Raw genomic sequence first — 19,942 nt, 5'->3', positions numbered from 1 at the left:
GAGAGAGAGAGAGAGAGAGAGAGAGAGAGAGAGAGAGGGAGAGAGGGAGAGTGAGAGCAAGAGAGAGAGAGAGAGAGAGAGAGACGTGATTAGTTGATAGATGGATTGATGAGTCATAGATGGAGAGTTAAATCAAAGGTGGCTCCTGTACACACACACACACACACACACAGACAGAATTCTGAGCAGATTAGCAGAGAGACGTACATATCAATGCGCGCTGACACGCGGGCGGACAGGCACACCTGTGCATGAGTGTGTCATGCATAGGGATGGCGGGCCGAAGAGCAGAGCAGCTTATAGTAATCTCATCACCATCACACCAGTAGGGGAGAGGTCAGCACAAGCACAAACACATACACCAGTTAAAAGCACACAAACACACACACACACACACACACACACACACACACACACACACACACACACACACACACACACACACACACACACACACACACACACACACACACACACACACACACACACACACACACACACACACACACACACACACACAAATAAAAGTGGAAAAGACCTGAGTATTATTGGACATTAAAGTGGAAGAATGTTTGCTCCCATCACTTGAAGTAGCAGCCAATGACATGCATCAATCATTCTTAATGGAACATTTCAATTGATTCCCAACATTAGTGTTCAAGGTCACAGCAACAGGCTCTCGGCTCTCTGTGGTGTGTATGTGTGTGTGTGTGTTTCCGCCCTACAAATGAGGTCAACAACTTCTGAGGAAAGAGGGAAAAATCTATTCCCTCAATACATCTCGATGTCATGTGTTCGCGACTTGTTCCTTGCAGATCCTCTCATGTGTTTCACTGTATAAAACTGGACCCTATCGCAGCCCACCATCTCCTCCCATTGTAACGCAAGCCGCACAATAAGGCCATGCAAGATAAACAGCGGCCATTAGCAGAAAGGCGAAGACCAACAGCTTCCACAGCAGGAGGAAATACCGCACAGTGTCTGCAGAGTATGTGAATGGGGCCAATTTGGCAGAGCCAGACCAAATTATGTCTTTCTCAAACCTCCCTTTTCTTTCTGTGTGTGTTCGATCCATTCCCGCTATGATTTCACTTACAATTCGCTCTATGTGTTTGTTCTGAGAAACAAAGCGCTCGGTCAATGGTGCATTGTTTGTGTGCCCAAGTGTGTGTTTGCGTGTGCGTGCGCGGCTCCATAATGTTATTGTTTGGTCTTATTGTGATCAGTAAAGGAGCATTGTAGCCAGCTGAGAGAGAGATATTGTAAGCAGAGCTAAATATGGAAGTGCCATATCGGTCAATGGGGAAGAAATGTGTATTTATATTTCCTGCTTTTGTGAAACAGCTCTACCAAGTCAGAGATTCTTTTTTTTTTTTTTCTTCCCCTTTCTTGCCTGTGTAGTTTTTTCTCAGTGAATGAATCCAGATCTGAAGAGAAGAGGGAAAAAAAAGAAAGGACAAAAATGACAAGAATGATAAATGGAGATGGATGACTCGAGAGAGAAAACAAGAGGCAATCAGACAGGGAGAAGTGAAAAGCGGGTAGTAAAGAAGAGTAAAGGTTTCAAAGTGACAGATTTGATCAATAACCCGCTCAGACAACAAATAGTGGACTAACCCACAAAAAAAAACAAAAAAACAACTCACCTAAAGATTTGTCCTAAAAACTTAATTATAGGGCTAAAACCTTAACCACACACAAAAACATTTTAAACAAACCTTGATTGTTCCTTCTTCTTGCTTCTAAAATGCTCATCAAGCCCGAACCCTAGCCTCGGCATTAGATGAAGTCTCAGACAAAATCTGACAGGATGGCAATTACTGTGCTCTTAACTTGGCATTGTGGGCAGCTGGGATTGGTAGATGCCATGTTGAGCACGAGTGCTGGGTATTTGTCACTGTGGGTGCCCCATCTCCTCTTTCGGCTCGAGATAAAAGAGGGGGACGGCTATTCTTCCACACTCCAGTCCAATCTCAATCTGATTTCACAAGTGTGTGAAGGTTACAACACTTAGTCTACTTTCTGCCTGTGACGGCGCTTAGAAAAGTCACTGTACGGCGACGAGGACCATAAATCAGATGGAGATTGAATTCCGATCGCACGTTTCAAATTCGCTTCGATGTTTAACAACAGCCGACATCATAGTATACGGCCAAGTAAGCACAAGTTAAAATTAGTACCGCCAAGTCGTTGAATAGTTTGTTTTAGAGAAGTTTTTCTTTAAAAAAAACAAAAACACCTGTGAGTTTTAAAATCTGCATCCATTCAAACAGTTTCCTGCTAAAAATGTGTCCAACCAGTGACAATAGAGCCTCAAACCAGCTTGCGAGGGTTTATTTGCTCCAACAAATGTAAATAAAGCAAAAGAAATTAACATCACCCCGATACAAAAACTCAAAAAGGCTTATTTTTTTAGTTTCTTCACCAAGTGTTGCATTAAAAAAGGGAATGCGGGTTTCTGATATTTACCTGTGCCGCCCTATTTAATGACTTTTAAAGTGTAAAAGAAAGAAAATGCAGCAAAGTTATCCAACGACTTTGTTTGCTCACCATTTTCAAGACGTCCCAAAAACAAACCTGTGACATCCTCTAAAGTCCTACTTGTTCAATAGCGAGCAAATAACGAGCATGTGAAAGACTGTTAATGTGCTTGCATGCATAGAAACCCATTCAAATGCCAGGGAATGAGCGGTATGTGTGGACAAATGTAGAAAAAGAAGAATGCGTTTCCAATCTCTGAATTTCAAGCACGTGAAAACTGAAAACAAATTCAGGGCTTTCATAAGTGATGTCTTAGATTTTAATTAAAATACCTCACGTATTGTGTCATTCGTAACGTGTTGATTTAACACGTCACATAAATGAAGCCCCGTCTGATTCTTATCAAAGGGGATGCACAATCAAACAAATTGTCTACTTCAAACACAGGAAAGACAAAAAAAAAAAAAAAGATATTCAGAGAAACACATCCATATGCACCCAGATAAGTAAAATTGTGAGCGAGAGGAGCGAGGCAAGAGATGGAGAGATAGAAAGAGGAGCAGAGAGGACGATGAAAGGATACTCTGAATGGACTTCTCATTCCCATCTGATAGCAGAACTTCCTTCACGTCAGCACAAATGGCAACCTGAGAGAGGCGGGACAGAGGAGAGAAATGAAACAACACAGAACAAAAGAACAAACCCAAAAGCACTCTTAGATGGAGCAAACATCTGAAACACACACACACACACACACACACACACACACACACACACACACACACACACACACACACACACACACACACACACATACGCGCGGGTGCGCGCACACACGCACACGATAATGACATAACCATATCTACAAAGCTTCACTCTTGGCAGCCCGGCCCGCCCCGCCCTTCCTCTCCATTGCTCCCTCTCCTCTCTGCCATTTCCCTCTCTATCTTCACCCCATTTTTATGTCTGCATTATTTTAATCATTCAATCAAATCAGTCAATACTTTTATCATTGTGGCTAGCGGTGGGGGCTGCTATCTTGCTATCACTCTGTTCAGTAATTGCATTGTGACAGGGGATGATGGCAAGCGCCGAGCCTTTTCATTTGACGCTGGGTGTTTATCAGGCCGAGCCATCACTCCGTTCGCCGCTGTCACTCTGCACTCGGCTCGCCAGGCCTGCCTGATGCCCTTCATATAACTTTGCGGCGCAGACTGCGAGAGGCGAGGGGAGAGAGAGAGGGAGGGAGACGGCGGGATGGGAAGAAAGCTCCGGCGCTGCGTCCCCCCCCCCCCGCGCGACGCCGGTGTAGATAGAGCGCTGTGTGCATTGCTATAACCTCGTCTTTTCACGTTCTCCTTTCTTTTTATATCAGCGAGTGTGTGTCAGCCTGTCAATTTCTGTTGGAGCGTGTGTGTGTGTGTGTGTGTGTGTGTGGGGTGGGGTGGGGTGGGGTGGGGTGGGGTGTGGGGTGGGGTGGGGTGGGTGCGTGAGTGCAAGTTGTCATTTCACATAGAAAATATATGAATTCAAAATGTTAAGTGTTTTAAAACGGATTAAACACACATGCTGTTACAAACAAAGCGCACATGTTCACACCCTGAAGGGTGTGTGTGTGTGTGTGTGTGTGTGTGTGTGTGTGTGTGTGTGTGTGTGTGTGTGTGTGTGTGTGTGTGTGTGTGTGTGTGTGTGTGTGTGGGGTCCCGCCATCTGCTCAGAATGAGGGCTGGGGCCTTCGGGCCGGACCGGATCATACAGCTGAAAGCTCAAGAGCGCCAATCTGACAACCCATTAGCGGCATCGTGTCGCCCGCCACCACGGCACCAGGTTACACACAAGTTAGTTAGTTGGTTCGTTCTGCGGGCCTGTGGGAGGTCATTGATTCAAACCCAACCACACACACACACACACACTAACACACACACTGACTGTATGCACGGTCGCCGTAGCACCAGAGGAGTCGATGTCCGCTGTTGTTTTACTCCCATCGAGTGAAACTAAAATACAATCTATTACCTGGAAATGTCTCCTCATTCGTGGGAAGGTAACATCTGCTAATTAGCACAAAACACAAATTGCAGCTGAGAAGTATTTGGCCGCAAACCAAAATATTCTGCAAATTGAAATTTTGACCCGATGACTGAACACGAGGGTCTGTACCCAATTAGTTGGAGATTCAATCCAGACATTCATATCCAAGCCAAAAACAGTGGACAACACATGAAAATACTCATCACACTTTGCTTAAAGTAGCCGAGTCTTTGTCGAAGTGATGAAGAATTGTGAATTAAGGTGAGGAGAGTGCAAATTTAACACATCAGAAGATACCTAAGGTGATAGTCAGGAAAGACAAACCTGGCCGTACATCATTGAGTACGTTGTTGAGTAATTTACAAAAAAAAGCACATAACTTGGCAATATGACAACAAAGAACACTAAATATGAAAAACAAGATGTCATTGACAGTATTTTTATATGTATGTTCAGGCAGGTTTTTTTCAAATTCCCTCCTATTTGTACTAGAAATTCGCCGACCAGGGGCATACACTAGATCAAGCAATGCAGATACACATTATGTGAAAGTCTACCAAAATAGCACCCACTTTATTAAGGCAGCAATTTTTCCAATCACTGAATCATTTTTTTTTTTTTTTTTTTTTTTATTGGTTAAATGTAGTGAGATGCATGCGTGGTCACTTCTCCAATAAGGAGTTGAGAGACTGTTTAAAAGATCATCAAAGTAAAACACAGATCAAAGTCGACCAATGTAGAGTAAATCGCTGTAAAATCAGCAATTAATTACAGTTTGTAGCTATTCTTTTACAAAAATGATGGTCATTTCACTACCTAATAATACTCTCTGAGTGTAGTAACTGCTTTGTATTCTTCAATTACACTTATAAGATCAGTTATTTGTAGTAAGCGGAGGTATCCAATAAGAAGCCCGCAGCTTGTGGTCTCATAAAGACTGATTGCTCTATAGTTTGGACGTTTATGAAAGAAACTGATTTATGATGTGTGATTATAAGAAGACGCAACAGTAATACAGCTCAGATGAACTACATGCTGAAAGGCGAGGTTTTATTTTTATTCAAAGGTGCATCACAGGCAATGTGAATATAGACGCATATCTTTTCATGTTCCTGACACCAGGAGGAAGATAATTAAAGAGGCTCTCCTCCTCCAGTAAACGGGAGTTTAAGGAAACAGTGACAGAACTGGTAGAGCGAACAGTCAGTTTATCACAGCGGCAAAGAAGCTCTAAAACAGTATAGAAAAGTAGAAAAAACTTCTAATTTCTTATAAAAAATGACCAGAAAGTGAACTTTCCCCATATACCTTTACGGAAATAGTATTAATCACCTCCAAAGAACCCGAATGCATCTAAAAGTTATATGCGTCAATGTCTGACTGACTTCGGTGTCATGAATAGAGAATGTTGTGATATTTGACTTAATTCAGAGTTACTGATCACAGACGACCGAAGTGGATGAAACTATCTGCATAAGCTGCATTAGAGCAGGACTCCATTGATATCAAGCACCTGCCTTTAATATATGTGGTGCAGATCATTGTAATATTTTAAATTCTGGAAATACTGTTGTAATAAAAAAAGAAGAAAAAAAAAAAGGGAACTGGAAGTTAGACAGTTAGATATTGGGGCAAACTCAATTCATAGCATGGAATTAGGGATTAAAATGAAGGTTCATGCAGGGTGGAGAACATGCAGAAAAACTAAAGCAACATTCCCCGAAACATTTCCAGACAGATGCCTGAGCAAAACGCAGACAATGTGGTGTCAGTAGCGGATGAAGGAGGGAGGAGGAGAAGGAGTGTGTGAAGGAAGGATTCCATCTCAAGCCACCAATGTCGAAACATGGTGTATTGACTGCCAAGAGATAAAACTGGGCTTTCACACACACACACACACAGAGACACAGACAAACACACACACACACACACACAGATCGATGGGACACTGACGCCTGCTATGTGGAGGGGCCCTTAAGACCCTGGCTAATAAACCCTATGGCTGACAGGCTGCAGTATGTCTGAGCTGAGAGTGTGTATGGGAGTGAATCACACCACTGCTGAGCGTTTATGACCCTTCCTGGCGTACATATAGGTGTCGCCGCTTGTATATACTTGCAGATAAGCAATACGGGGAAGCCAATATGACCATTTTAGATGAGAACGGTTTCAAACAATCTCAAGAACCTTTAAGCTTATGAGATAGAATCGTCACATCCAGTATTTGTGGCCCATTAAGCTATTAAACAAGTATAGCGGAAGGCAAGTTAGCGTCTCCTATGGTGCTGCACTCAGGTAAGTTTTGATCTCGAGAGTGGGGGACCCTGGATATCAAGTAATGCTGCTCAGGTGTACAGTACTTTCTACTGTACTTGTTTCTATACACTCAAACATGATGCTGACCTATTATGCATTTTTTTTTAAATCCTAATATGAGCAAATTTTACCCGAACAGCTAAGTTTCTGAATGTCGTTAACACTCAAAAACCTCGAAATAGAAAGCTCTATAAAATCCAGGCCAGGTCTGGCGTGTGCTTCCTGAGAATCCCCACATCGCCAAACTGTTAATTGATAACCAGCTCCGTGATCTCACTCAAGTGCGCGGCCTTAAAAAGCACGTTAGAAATGTCCGATGTCGTGTAGATGCACGCGAACACAGTCGCACAAACGATAGCGCTTGAATAGGTATGGATGCTGCGTGGGCATGCTGTGTGGGTATCGATCGGCGAGGGTTCGTTTCATTAGAGCGGGAGTGTGTGTGTGTGTCTCACTTACCATGAGTCCGCCAAGACAAGTCATACCACCCCCTAACTCGCACACTGCACCCCTGGGAGAGAGAGAGAGAGAGAGAGAGAGAGAGAGAGAGAGACAGAGAGAGAGAGAGAGAGAGAGAGAGACAGAGAGAGAGAGGGGGGGAGAGAGGGAGAATCACTTTGCTGAACCAAAACAGAGCAGTTAAGTCCACTCACACAGCCACACACAAACACACACACACACACACACACACGATTACGTACTGTACGATGTGCACAGAGGTAGATACACACTCGCACACACACACCCACCCACCCACCCACCCACCCACCCACCCACCCACCCACCCACCCACCCACACACACACACACACACACACACACACACACACACACACACACACACACACACACACACACACACACACACACACACACACACACACACTAAGCACAGCAGGGTAAGAAATATCAATTCAACCATCAACCTGAAAGCTGAATACTGAACATTGAGAAGCACAAGCTCAATCAGCAGGAAATCTGTGAACACACACACACACACACACACACACACACACACACACACACACACACACACACACACACACACACACACACACACACGCCAGTAGCTTGCATGCTCATTCAACCCATCTCTCCATCCTCTTCCTCCTTTCATCTCTCCTTCCTCTCCATCTGTACCCCCGTCCTCTTTCATCCACCCCCCCCCACCCCCCCACCCCACCCCACACCCCCCCAACTCCCTCCCTCGCTGACCTTCACTGCGCTGCTCTGATCAATACCCCTCTCTTCCTCGCCTCCCGCCTCTTGAATGTTAAAACAGGAAATCAAAAGGGTGACGTTCCACCTTGAGTGGAAATCAAAAGTGCCCGGGTGCTTTTCAGCCCCGTGCCACAGGGCAGGCCGACGCTCGCTCGGCAGAACGAGGGCGGAGGAAAGAGCAACGCGGAACAACACAGCGTGGCAGAGGAAGGCGGGTAAACCGCACGAGGGCCGAGCTCCAACGGCGGGCCCCAGTCAAATTTGAATTAGCAGGGATTTCCAGGAAAGTGCTGGTGCAGACATGGTTTGGAGGCATTTTCAAACGCTTGTGCTTAAACTTCCGTCCAACCCCCCGGACCTCCAGATGCTCTCCTCACCTCACCACACGTACCAATCTCTTACTTGTTCGCTTCCGGATTGTTTTGTTCCTCTGCACTCAAAGTTTGTCACATCTTCCCGACTCTTTACTTCTGAATCCACATCATCCTGAGTGACGTTCGTATCGCTTATAGAGGGAAAAGTGACAAGTTTCCTGCAAACTAACTGCACCAACTTCAAGCACTTTTACTGACAAAACGTAGATTAAAATGTAAATTTGATGGTGATGCAGAGGAAGTGATATGTTCTGGTGTAATATACGTGCTTCTATTTCAAAAAGGATGTTGCCACGTTACCTCCCTGCTGGTAATTTGTGTTTTCAATTTTCTCCTTAATTTCTGCTGAGGAGCAGAAGTGTTTTTAAAGTGAAATTTCAAGCCCGTCTGTGCTGTAGTTTCACTGGCTGCCAGTGCAACGAATGTAATGCTTTCAATAAGCTTGCGCAGAAGACATGATGGCCCTCTTCCTGTTTTGCATGGTGAAGCAATTTCCTATCATTCAGTGGGTTTCACGTTGGCAAAAAAAAAAAAAAAAGAAAAGAAAGAAACTATGGCTAAAAGCAGGTTATTATACAGCAACAAGCCGACATTTGTCTGATTGTCTCATTTGTTAACAAAAGCAAATACATTCCAGTGTTTAAAAGGAAAATGTTGCGCTTCTGTCAAATTGATGCCGAAAATGAGAAAGAAAAAGTCCAAATTGTCTTACGTTTATGGAAACTCACAGTGAGTCAATAAAGCCCTCAGATGTACGGGAAGGAAAGAAGTTAAAAATGCCACATTAAAACATTTCCTTGTTCCGTTCGATATTTGGAAAAAAAAACAACTCACTTGAACGTGTGACGTTTCTGCAGGCAGTAATGCGCCATCACCTCCTCGGACGGCCACACACCTGAACGACAGCGGCGGAGGAAGAGGAGAGGGGTTAGTCACTTACAAAGTGCGACTGATGTCACGTTTCAGTGGGAGATCTTTTGTTTTTCCGCACGCGTATCCGGGGGAAGATCCGGCGTGGCAAACTGCCTTTCATCCGGCCATATACACATCAAAACGTCGTTAATATTGATATAAAACCCCAGTGAGAACAATGAGCGTTCGGTGAAACATGATTGGATGCATTGTACCATCCAGCCTGTGTTCATTTGCTTCTCTTGTGGCTTCCACCTTGCCTGTGATCCAAGGCTTTCCTCTGTCTGTCGGTCCGTCTGTCTTTTCTAAATCCATTCGAAATAAAGTGTGTGCGTGCGGGTGTGTGTGTGTGTGTGTGTGTGTGTGTGTGTGTGTGTGTGTGTGTGTGTGTGTGTGTGTGTGTGTGTGTGTGTGTGTGTGTGTGTGTGTGTGTGTGTGTGTGTGTGACAGGGGGGTCCGGTGGGTGATAATCACAGCGCGCAGGCCTGTCTGGCTTATCACCTACTGTCAGCCCCTCTCCTTGTGCCGTGCATGTAACACACACTAAAATACGCACACTTCCATGCTCTGAGCAAACCCCCCCCGCCCACTCTCTTTCTCTCTGCACACTCATATACACTCACAGGCAAGCGAACACATCTTGGCAGTAGAAGAAGTAAACATTCATTTGAATAAAACTTCAGCGTTTTTGCCTCTGGCTTTGAACAAGAAGGTTCGCCTTGGCTCGGTCTGTGTGTGTGTGTGTGTGTGTGTGTGTGTGTGTGTGTGTGTGTGTGTGTGTGTGTGTGTGTGTGTGTGTGTGTGTGTGTGTGTGTGTGTGTGTGTGTGTGTGTGTGTGTGTGTGTGTGTGTGTGTGTGTGTGTGTGTGTGTGTGTGTGTGTGTGTGTGTGTGTTAGTGTGCACACATGCATGCGTGTGTTTATATGAAGGAGTTGTTGGGGGGGGAATAAAAAAAAAGAAAAAAAAGAAGAGAGAATGAGGGGATATAGAAGGAGTTGAAGAAGGCAAGCGAGCGAGGGAGACAGAGATAGAAAATGAGTGAGGTAACGAGAGAAAACTGGAGGGAGGGTGAGGGGAGGAGAGAGAAAAGGTGGTAGTCGATATAATAAGCGGCTTACAGGCGGTCTCTCTTCACCTCATGGGGCAGACATCACTGCTCTCTCACTCTCCCTGTCTGCGTTGACCTCTCTCTCTCACTCTCTCTCTTTCCTCCTTGCCTCGGTCCGCCAAGATTAGCTCAAGCAAGCAGGATTTAATAATGCCTATTGATAAAATGTCCAAATATTCCTTTTCCCCATTAGAAAAAAAAAACACTTTCTACATCGAGGCCCTACAGCACACACACACACACACACACACACACACACACACACACACACACACACACACACACACACACGCACGCACACACACACACGATGACAGCCTGAGTCGCTAAACTGTGTGTCAAGACATGTAAGGCAGAAATACGGTGACATTTTAAATTTCATCTGTTATTCCCCTCCAGCCGGGAGCTTGTCATGCAGTGCGGAAAAACTTTATATTGTCAAGTGCACACTGGTCAGTGCGGCGGTGCACGGCGCTAAAGAGCAACGCAGGAATCTATCTCAAGTTGTTGTGTTCATTATGCATGTAATTGTTTTATGGGCTTTTTTTTTTTCCGTGACATTTTCCTGAATTTAAAGGTCAAAGCTGATCTCATTCTATTCTTCCAGTTATCAACAAATACCAGCCCTCTTCAAGTTTTTGTGGATGTTTTTTTTTTCTTCTGTGTGTGTGAATACATAAAAATGAAATGAAGGCAGAGAAAAGGTGGCGCTTGGTGACAAATTGAGGAAAATAGAACGGCCCCAGCAGTGTCCCTTTAGGGATGACAAAACTACGCAGCGTTTTCTATTGTATACCTCCTCCAACAGCATCCTATGTCTTCTTTCAGCTGAAATCACCCTCCCCTTCTGATTGTGTGCTCACATGAAACATAATGGCAACAGAACACAAACCTTTGCCCTCTGCAATGACAATTTAGACGTCCCTCCCACCCTCCCCTTCCCACCCCCTCGACATCAACACATGACACTTGACATGCGGGGTCAAGCTGAACATCTTGGGCAGACGAACAGTAGAGGGTGGTAATGCAGCATTAAACAGGGTGTGAAGAAACAGCGAAAGGGCCTTCGCACTCTCGCTCATCATTTCTGTGTCTCTCTCTCTCTCTCTCTGCTGTTGATTTCTGAAGAGGCGAACAAACACATTTCCCCTGCAGATGAAGCCGAATTGGAGAGTCTCAGGAGGGGAGATTACGGTAAATCTTTAAAGTACAGCAGTCAGGTGTTTAAGACGTTTCTCGATCAGAGATAGACGTGCAGCCAAACAAAAGAAAAATAAGGAAAAAAAAGTTCTCAATCTGTTTCCACTCTCTCACGCCTGGTTGGCTCTGCTTCAGGTGAAGCTGCGCGGGATTGTGTGTGCGTGTGTGTGTGTGTGTGTGTGTGTGTGTGTGTGTGTGTGTGTGTGTGTGTGTGTGTGTGTGTGTGTGTGTGTGTGTGTGTGTGTGTGTGTGTGTGTGTGTGTGTGTGTGTGTGTGTGTGTGTGTGTGTGTGTGTGTGTGTGTGTGTGTGTGTGTGTGTGCAAAAACACATGTATGATTGTGAGCGAGAGCAAGACAACACTAAGTAATAAAGCTTTGTAAAGCATATGTGAATCTGATGGTTAATCCTAAACTCCAATAACAGTAATAGCCAGGGGCGAAAAAGAACAGTGCAAGTGCGTGCGTGCGTGCGTGCGTGCGTGCGTGCGTGCGTGCGTGCGTGCGTGCGTGCGTGCGTGCGTGCGTGCGTGCGTGCGTGCGTGCGTGCGTGCGTGCGTGCGTGCGTGCGTGCGTGCGTGCGTGCGTGCGTGCGTGCGTGCGTGCGTGCGTGTGTGTGTGTGTGTGTGTGTGTGTGTGTGCCTCCCAGGTTGAGGTGCACTGTAGGAAATGGAGGGATCAAGAGCAGAGAGCAGATTACTCTTCCTGAGGATAATGAAATTATTTCTCACCTTCAATTACTAGATGAGGAAAGAAGCAGTGTTGGTTGGTGTGTGTGTGTGTGTGTGTGTGTGTGTGTGTCAGCTTAATATAGTTATCAGTCCCAGCAGCTAAAGCTTGTCAATACTGTTAGCTAGCCTGAAAACCGTATAAGTGGCTACAGGACGGCACGCCAGAAACAAGGGGAATTCACTTCTGAGTCACGACTGTGAGCTTGAGAAACAAAGATTTGAAGTCCATCATATACTTCACAACACAGAGATTTACGATTTGAGGATTGCATTAAGTTACGGACATTAAAATGACAACACAGTGAAGCCAAGTTTTCTCACACTGTGTTCAAATACGGTCGGTGTGCCAGTATGTGCATTATTGTGTGAGCGATGGGATGAACGTGACTAATCATGTGGCGACTGCTCAAGCGGTAAAATGCTCTATATGAGCAAAGTCCACTGACTCCCCATCGAGGGCATTTGTTGCACTTGCACATCAGGTTGCCACCGCCTTTGACGCCAACATATCAATCTATTGGCCTATAGCGTGACGCCAACCCTTGGACATGAGGTTACTGATGATAAATTCCAAAAGGTCAATCAATTCTCCTCACAAAGTGAATTTAATTTCTCTCAGTTAAAATGATTTGCATATTGTGTGATGTATTTTAAGAAGCTTTTGCATAAAATAGATTTCCTGTAACATGTTGTTCTCAGTTAAGACTTAAATTGAAAAAAAAACAAAAAAACAACTACTCTAATTCCTTACAGTAATACTCACACTCCTGGAGTCTTGCGCAGCCAATCAGATTCCTTGTTTACAACTAAGTACTACTCTGTAATGCCACTACAGCTCGCTGACCTGCTGCTGACCCTGGGAACTCCACAACTTATGGCGGCACTAATCTGGCCTCAGTAGCTGTCGGTAATCACATGCACAGGGCTGGAATTAGCCATCTATCCCTCCGTTTTCTTTGTGTAACTTATCCGGGTTTGCCCCCGCGGTGGCCAGCAAGCTGAGGAAAGTAACCGAAGTGAACCAGAGTATTTTTACCCTCTTTGGCCAGGTTTTTTCCTGGTAGATCTCGGGACGTCCCAATTGTCAAATAGTCGGGATGGAATTAACCGAAGGCCCGTTTAAAACCTCTGGAGGGGATCCAGGTGCTATTACACTATCTCAGTAGCCAAGCCAAACTAAGCTAACAGTACCCGGGGCCTGGCTGCTGCTCATTCCTCAGTACCGAGAATTAATTAAAGGGAGCCTCAACACTTTCATTTAAAAGATAACAGGGCTCTGTCTAAGTTGTGCTGACAGGCAATATCGATTCTTGCTTTTCAGACTGTTTCAATGTTGACAAAGTTCAAACGCTTTTTCTTGTCGCCTGAATGTTAAGCGACAGTCCCGCCGGGAGGTCTGGTAAACCCTGAACCGCCTCTGAAACCCCTGCTTTTACCTCCGCAAAGTCTTTGGAGATGCAGCGTTTGCGTTACAATGCGATGCCGGCCGCGGTATTTCCTGCAACGCTTTGCGACACGAGACACAATTTTCCCTTAATAAGCAGAAATTTAGCTCAGTTTCGGTTTTTTATTTGCCGGGGAAATAAAGTGTCTGTTTTTCCCATTCCGTTCGTCGGCCTTTGTCGGGTCTCCTGCTGGGGACAGAATGTCGCTATATAGTGCAATTGAGAGGACGGCGTGAGCAAATGAAGAGATAGGAGGAGGCGCAGGAGAGAGGAGGAGATGATCACGGCGGAGGACGGAAGCGGCGGCGTGTTGGGAGGAAGAGACGGGGTGTAAAAGAGCAACAGACTGGATATTCAAGGCAGAAATGAGACACGGAAATGGAGGGGAAGGGAGAGACGACACAGGGATTGAGGAGGTGGAGGAAGAAAAAAAAAAACAATGAGAGAAAGTCGGGATGAAGAAGCAGAGGTGGAGGAGGGGGTCAAGATGGGGTTAAGTGGGCCGTGATGTTGCTTTTTTGCAGACACACACACACCACACACACACCTCTATATGTACACCAGAGTGAAACACAAAAGTCACCGTTAGTGGCACACACACACACACACACACACACACACAGAGTCCTCCTCTCCCTTAAGGCCCAGTGTGTCTTCAGGGTCTGTGGCTCTCCGGTGGTGATCCGTCTCCACATTAAGCGAGGCCTCAGATAATTCCTAAGCCTCCTCCATGGCCGATCCAATAAGGGATAAGGCTCTCGGCTGGCCATGATCAACTGACAATCTGTCCTCTCACACGGCTACTTTAGTGGAGGCCGGGATTACCCCGGCCAGCCGAGAGAGGGTACACACAGTTTATAAGAGCACGTAGCCGTGTGCATGTGTGTGTGTACTGTATGTGTTTGCACTGGGTGTGATTGTGTGTGTGTGTGCGTGATAGTGTCACGAAAGAGGCCAATTGAAACGTATGTGTCCAAGCTAAGTGGGTGAGCATTTGTTCGTATTTGTTTATGGATGATGAATAAATGATGCATGCAGGAGCTGCTGCATTGGGCGCCGGCTGTTGGTTGAAGGGGGCGAAAAAGCAACACACAGCACTATCACACCGAACAGGAAGTTGTTTATTTTCCCAAAGGTTTCTGCAGATTCAGACTGCACTGTGTCTAAAGCTGACATAAATAGAAATTAGTGTAAACCCAACAAAGAACACAAAACAGAATATCTTCCAAAGTGCTGTTTTAAGATATCAATCGTAAAGCACATTCTAATTTTTCCAGGTAAGAGACATTAATGCACATTTATTCACAATACTTCATTGAGTTTCACCATCAGGTCAATTATTTGTTCAGTTTCATCTTCTGAATTAAATTGTACAGCATTTAAAGTCTTTGAATAGCCACATATTTTTGATTGAAGAGGGTCAAATATTGAGGTATTATTTAAGAGGCAGACGTTAAAGTCTCATCGGGAGCTTCCTTTTTGATCTTCCAACTCACGCACACTTTAGTTTACGCCATAGAAATAGAAGAGTTTTTATTTATGGCTTCTTTTAGCTGACTGTATATACATTTTCCCTCATAAACAATATATCATTCAAGACTTCAACTAATCTAACGGCACAAGTTCAAGGATTTCTATTAGTGTTAAAGTGTCGAGTGCTAGATGACCTCATATGTGGCATTCTTAGATATTACGAGGATTTTCTAAAGAAGCATTGTCATTAATATTAACTGAAGAGTGCAAATCGGTCTGGGGTCTTTATCAAATACTATGCACTAAACAGATTTCCCAAACACAAAGAAATAAAAGTGTATCATCGACAAGAATAGAGACTCTTCAGGAGTTATCTATTTCATCTACAGAGCGAACAATCAACTGTCGTCGAGTGTTTAGAAGCAGAGAACCGGATAAAGAACAAGATGAACAAATCCTGCCTATTTTATTTTTCAAACATTTCCAAATCAAAGAGCACCGATGGCCTTTAGGGACCTCCAACTCTTTCTACTCAGATAAAACGTGGCAATACAAAACCTTGAACTAATAATAGAGGAATGCTAATACTAATAGCAATTACAAAATGATCATTCCGCCTCGCTGGTGTGGTAGAAACACATGCTGTGAATAGGCAGTTTAGATAGCCTATTCGCCTTTCACCAGAAGAGCCGGGCAGCGTGTGATAAGCATCGACATTCTAGCCAACAGAGTCCGCCTTGGAGACACTCCTGATCTCTTTTTCCATTGGAATAGGCTCATTTTAGCACGCACCCACAAACACACACATGCACATAGACTCGCACTCGCACACATGCTTGGAGGACTGTGCAGGGCTTCGATAAGCGTGGCCCTTCTCTCTCTCTCTTTCTCCCTCTCTCTCTCTCCCCCTCTCTCTCTCTCTCTGAGTAAACATCGTTTTGGATTAGGCAGAGTATAATGAGAGCAGGGGGCTATCTGCCCACCACGCCTGCATTGTGGCCCCCCGCTCCTCTCTGAGGGGGCCGGGACCAATCTTTACTCTGCTATTTATCCCCCTCCTCTGATAGCTTACTTATCTGCAGCAAAATGCCAGGGCTGACTGCCTGTCTAACTGCCCCTATAACTGTCTGTTTGGTTCCCCGCCCGCCCGCCCGCCCGCCTGTCTGTCTGTCTGTCTGTCATCCCGCCATAACGCACATATAAAGTATTAAGACAAATGCACGTCTGCGTCTCATTTTATCTGTCAGCATGTCCGTTGACATGACAGACTCCTTCCTTGGATCTCATCTGCCGGTGGCTGCCGTTGCATCCAAACTCGCCTTTGACCGCGATTCTAACCCTTGACAGAATCTGCACAACTGTACGCATGTGTGTGTGTGTGTGTGTGCGTGTGTGCGTGTGTGTGTGTGTGTGTGTGTGTGTGTGTGTGTGTGTGTGTGTGTGTGTGTGTGTGTGTGTGTGTGTGTGCGTACGTGTGTGTGTGTGACGCCGCAACGATCACCAAAGCAGCAGCCCTTCAATTATTAACCACGAAAGCAGAATATGACAAACCGTGTGAATATTTTATCGTGTTTATGAAAACCATCAAAGGCCTCTCCTGCATTCACCTTTTATGTTACACATTTCTCTCCTGTTCTTCGGAGACGTATTTAGATTTTAGCAGATGATTCAGGTCAGTGGGAAATATGCTGAACATTTAGCCGCGTGGAGCCGCCTGACGGACTGTGCTTTCTTTCCTTTCTTTTTTTTTTTTTGATTCGATTGTTGACTGAATGCAACAATGTGCACCGAGCTTGACAACAACATCATGAACGGGCTTCCTTGGCCACCTATCCCATCGTGCCCTGCACTTCTTTTGGACAATGAATCGAGGGAGAGAGTGCGCACTTGATGAAATTACATGGGGTGCACAAACCATTGTCGATTCAGAGTGAGCATTCAGAGCAAAGGAATACAGGGGGAAGCGAGGGTCACGGGAGTAGAGTTGTATGAAGTATGGAGACAGAAATGGAAGGAGGGGAGGAGAAGAGAGAGAGATAGAGAGAGAGAGAGAGAGAGAGGAGGAACCATTGAATGAAAAAGGAGGGAGAGCGATGGAGAGATTGACAAGAGGAGACAGAAACAAAGAGGGGGTATGACATGTGGCTAATAGACATATCAGCACTGAGGTGTGGGGTTTAGCTGGCAGACGAGAGCTTCGCAGAGCTCCATTCATTGATTAGCATACGGAGAGTGGCATGGGGCCATGTGACAACCACAGATTACGACATACACACACACACACACACGCTCACATAATGTAGACTGCCACAGATTGCATCTCTCTCCTTCCTTAGAAAAAGACAAGGATGTCAAATTACAGGGTGTCACCTGCCCTGAGCTATCCGGTGTTCTCCAATGTTAATGTATATAAACGATTAGGACGAGGGAAGGAGGGCGGGAGAGGGAAATGGATAAGGAAGAAAGAAAGAAAGAAAGAAAGAAAGAAAGAAAGAAAGAAAGAAAGAAAGAAAGAAAGAAAGAAAGAAAGAAAGAAAGAAAACAAGTGACACTGGATGTTTCAAAGGTCATCACATTTGACATCAAAACACCATTTTTTTTTTTTTTTTTTACTTTAATCTCTCCCCCCCCAAAAAAAAATCCACGCTTGAAAGCCAGCAACACTTAAAACCTGATCTATGCGGCGTCTCCACCTGCCGACTTTACTTCACGAGCAATCAAACAATCAAGCCACTTGCACAAAATAATCTTTTCACAAAGGTTTCAGTATTGCTGATTTTCGACCCGTGTCCTTTGCTTGTTTAAAAGCAGCTGAGTAGCTTGTTATATAAATGTCATTTAAACGCTGAATGTCATTGCTTTTTGCGTATAATACGAGGACAAAAGTGTTGGAACATGGTCGTATTTACAGTAATTTCACTGGTTATATTTAGAGCGGAACGGCTCGACCCTTACCACCGCTTATTATCTATGAAGCGCAGCTAAATGCCTGCCTAGAAAAGTTAATAGCACTGAAGAAAGATATTTAAGAAAATGTAATCAAAGACGAAAAGACCGTTGTGTTGTTGTTGAATCTAAAACTACTTTCATTTGTGAAAGTTAACTTTTAAGCAATCTACAGCTCCCAGCAGATTTCTTTCCCATCATTGATGCATCTGAATGCTTTAATTTTCCAATTCGTAGTTTTTCCACCGATTACATCCAGACGCGTCACAACATCCTGTGCAAAAATAGTGAAATGTGCCTCAAAATGTCTAGTTTAGACCAGGGGTGTCAAACGTAAGGCCTGTGGGCCAGAATCTGCTCGAAAGAGGCTCCAAACCTCTAAACCACCAAGCAAATTCCAAAAAGTTCAAATAAGACTTTTGAATTTACGAATATTTCCCAAGACAAGCGGACACACAAAACACTGAGAAAGCGAGCTATCTCATTGCTAACCCTCCTCAAAGCCACGCTGTCAGGGTGACTTTGTAAAAATATCCATAATGCAATATGGATAGTTGTTTGTTTTTTTGAGACATTTCACTGTGTTTTGCACCAGAACGTTTAAATGAAATTAGCTTTATGTTGTGATTGTAGAAAACTTTTGGTCCTCATTGCTCAGATTTGGAAAAAAAAATATGAACATTTATAACATTATAACAATATAATATTTTGAAGGAGAAGAACCGCAAAACTCTGAAAAGATCAAATTCAAAGGTTGTTGTGGCACTTTTTTATCGGTCCAGCCCACTCAAGATGAAATCGGTAGGGCTGTAGGACAAATTGGTCCCTCGATCTACAGCAATAGATTGAAGCTTTTGGTATGTTCATCTGGAAAACTAAAACCGGCGTGAACCACACTGCCGCTACGTCGATATCATTTACCCTGAGACACTGTAATCCTAAACTATTTGATAACACAGCTCATCACAAAAATGACCCTGCAAGATATGCCTGCACGAACTTTTTTGGAGATAAAGACGAATATGTCGAGTTGGAATTTTGACCGTTTTCTGAGCGCATTTTTTTTTTTTCTTAATCAAATCAATTGCCGGTAGCATGATTACTCCAACGACGCCTCTAAAGAGATGTATTTTGCACTTGAGACTGCTTTCGTCAACCATTACCTCACTGAATCGCATTTGTGGCAGTGCTTGTGCCGTATCTGTGTAATTGTACTGCTCAACTTTCCAGTGCTTCATTTCTTTTGCAAAGAAGCGTACGTTTTTTTTTGGAATGGGAACCTTTGATTCTGTCACGCAAACATAAAGACTCACAGAAAATTATTGTATGAGGTGCTACATCAATTCCACCATGAATCAGCGTGAGATGAGTCCATGAATACAGGAGAGAATGTATAATTTTAGGAGTAAACGTTGCCACCTGAGTGTGTTTGTACATCCAGGAGCTTGTCAGTGTGGGAGTGAGTGGAGGACGAATGTGCTGCACACACAGTGGTATCAAAATTCAAAGAAGGAGGCAGCTGACAAGGGGAGAGAGGGATATATTCACAAAGAGTGACAGAGATGGAGAGTGGGTGAGTGCGTAGGGAGACCGAAATCAAATCCGCTACTGGAGCATCCAGGAGTCTGCCCAACAACTGCACTGATGCCTTAAACATGAGAACCAGATTTTCTATCTCAGTGAAGAGGTGCTGAGGGAAGAAGACGGG

General features: G+C 44.6%; 1 protein-coding gene across 1 annotated transcript in view; it reads right to left on the bottom strand.

Moving 5' to 3' along the window:
• camkmt (calmodulin-lysine N-methyltransferase) overlaps nucleotides 1-19,942 on the bottom strand; it is a gene marked incomplete at its 5' end in the record, with an annotated part of 108,162 nt that overhangs the window by 21,601 nt on the left and 66,619 nt on the right. Inside the window, 3 exons of the mRNA XM_080507200.1 lie at nucleotides 3,065-3,128; nucleotides 7,288-7,339; nucleotides 9,257-9,317. Of these exons, the coding sequence (XP_080363326.1) occupies nucleotides 3,065-3,128; nucleotides 7,288-7,339; nucleotides 9,257-9,317 (177 nt within the window). The remainder of the gene's footprint in view (nucleotides 1-3,064; nucleotides 3,129-7,287; nucleotides 7,340-9,256; nucleotides 9,318-19,942) is intronic.

Source organism: Blennius ocellaris, assembly GCF_963422515.1.
Source record: "Blennius ocellaris genome assembly, chromosome: 13".
Classification (NCBI taxonomy): domain Eukaryota; kingdom Metazoa; phylum Chordata; class Actinopteri; order Blenniiformes; family Blenniidae; genus Blennius; species Blennius ocellaris.
This window is presented reverse-complemented; position numbering and strand designations above follow the sequence as displayed.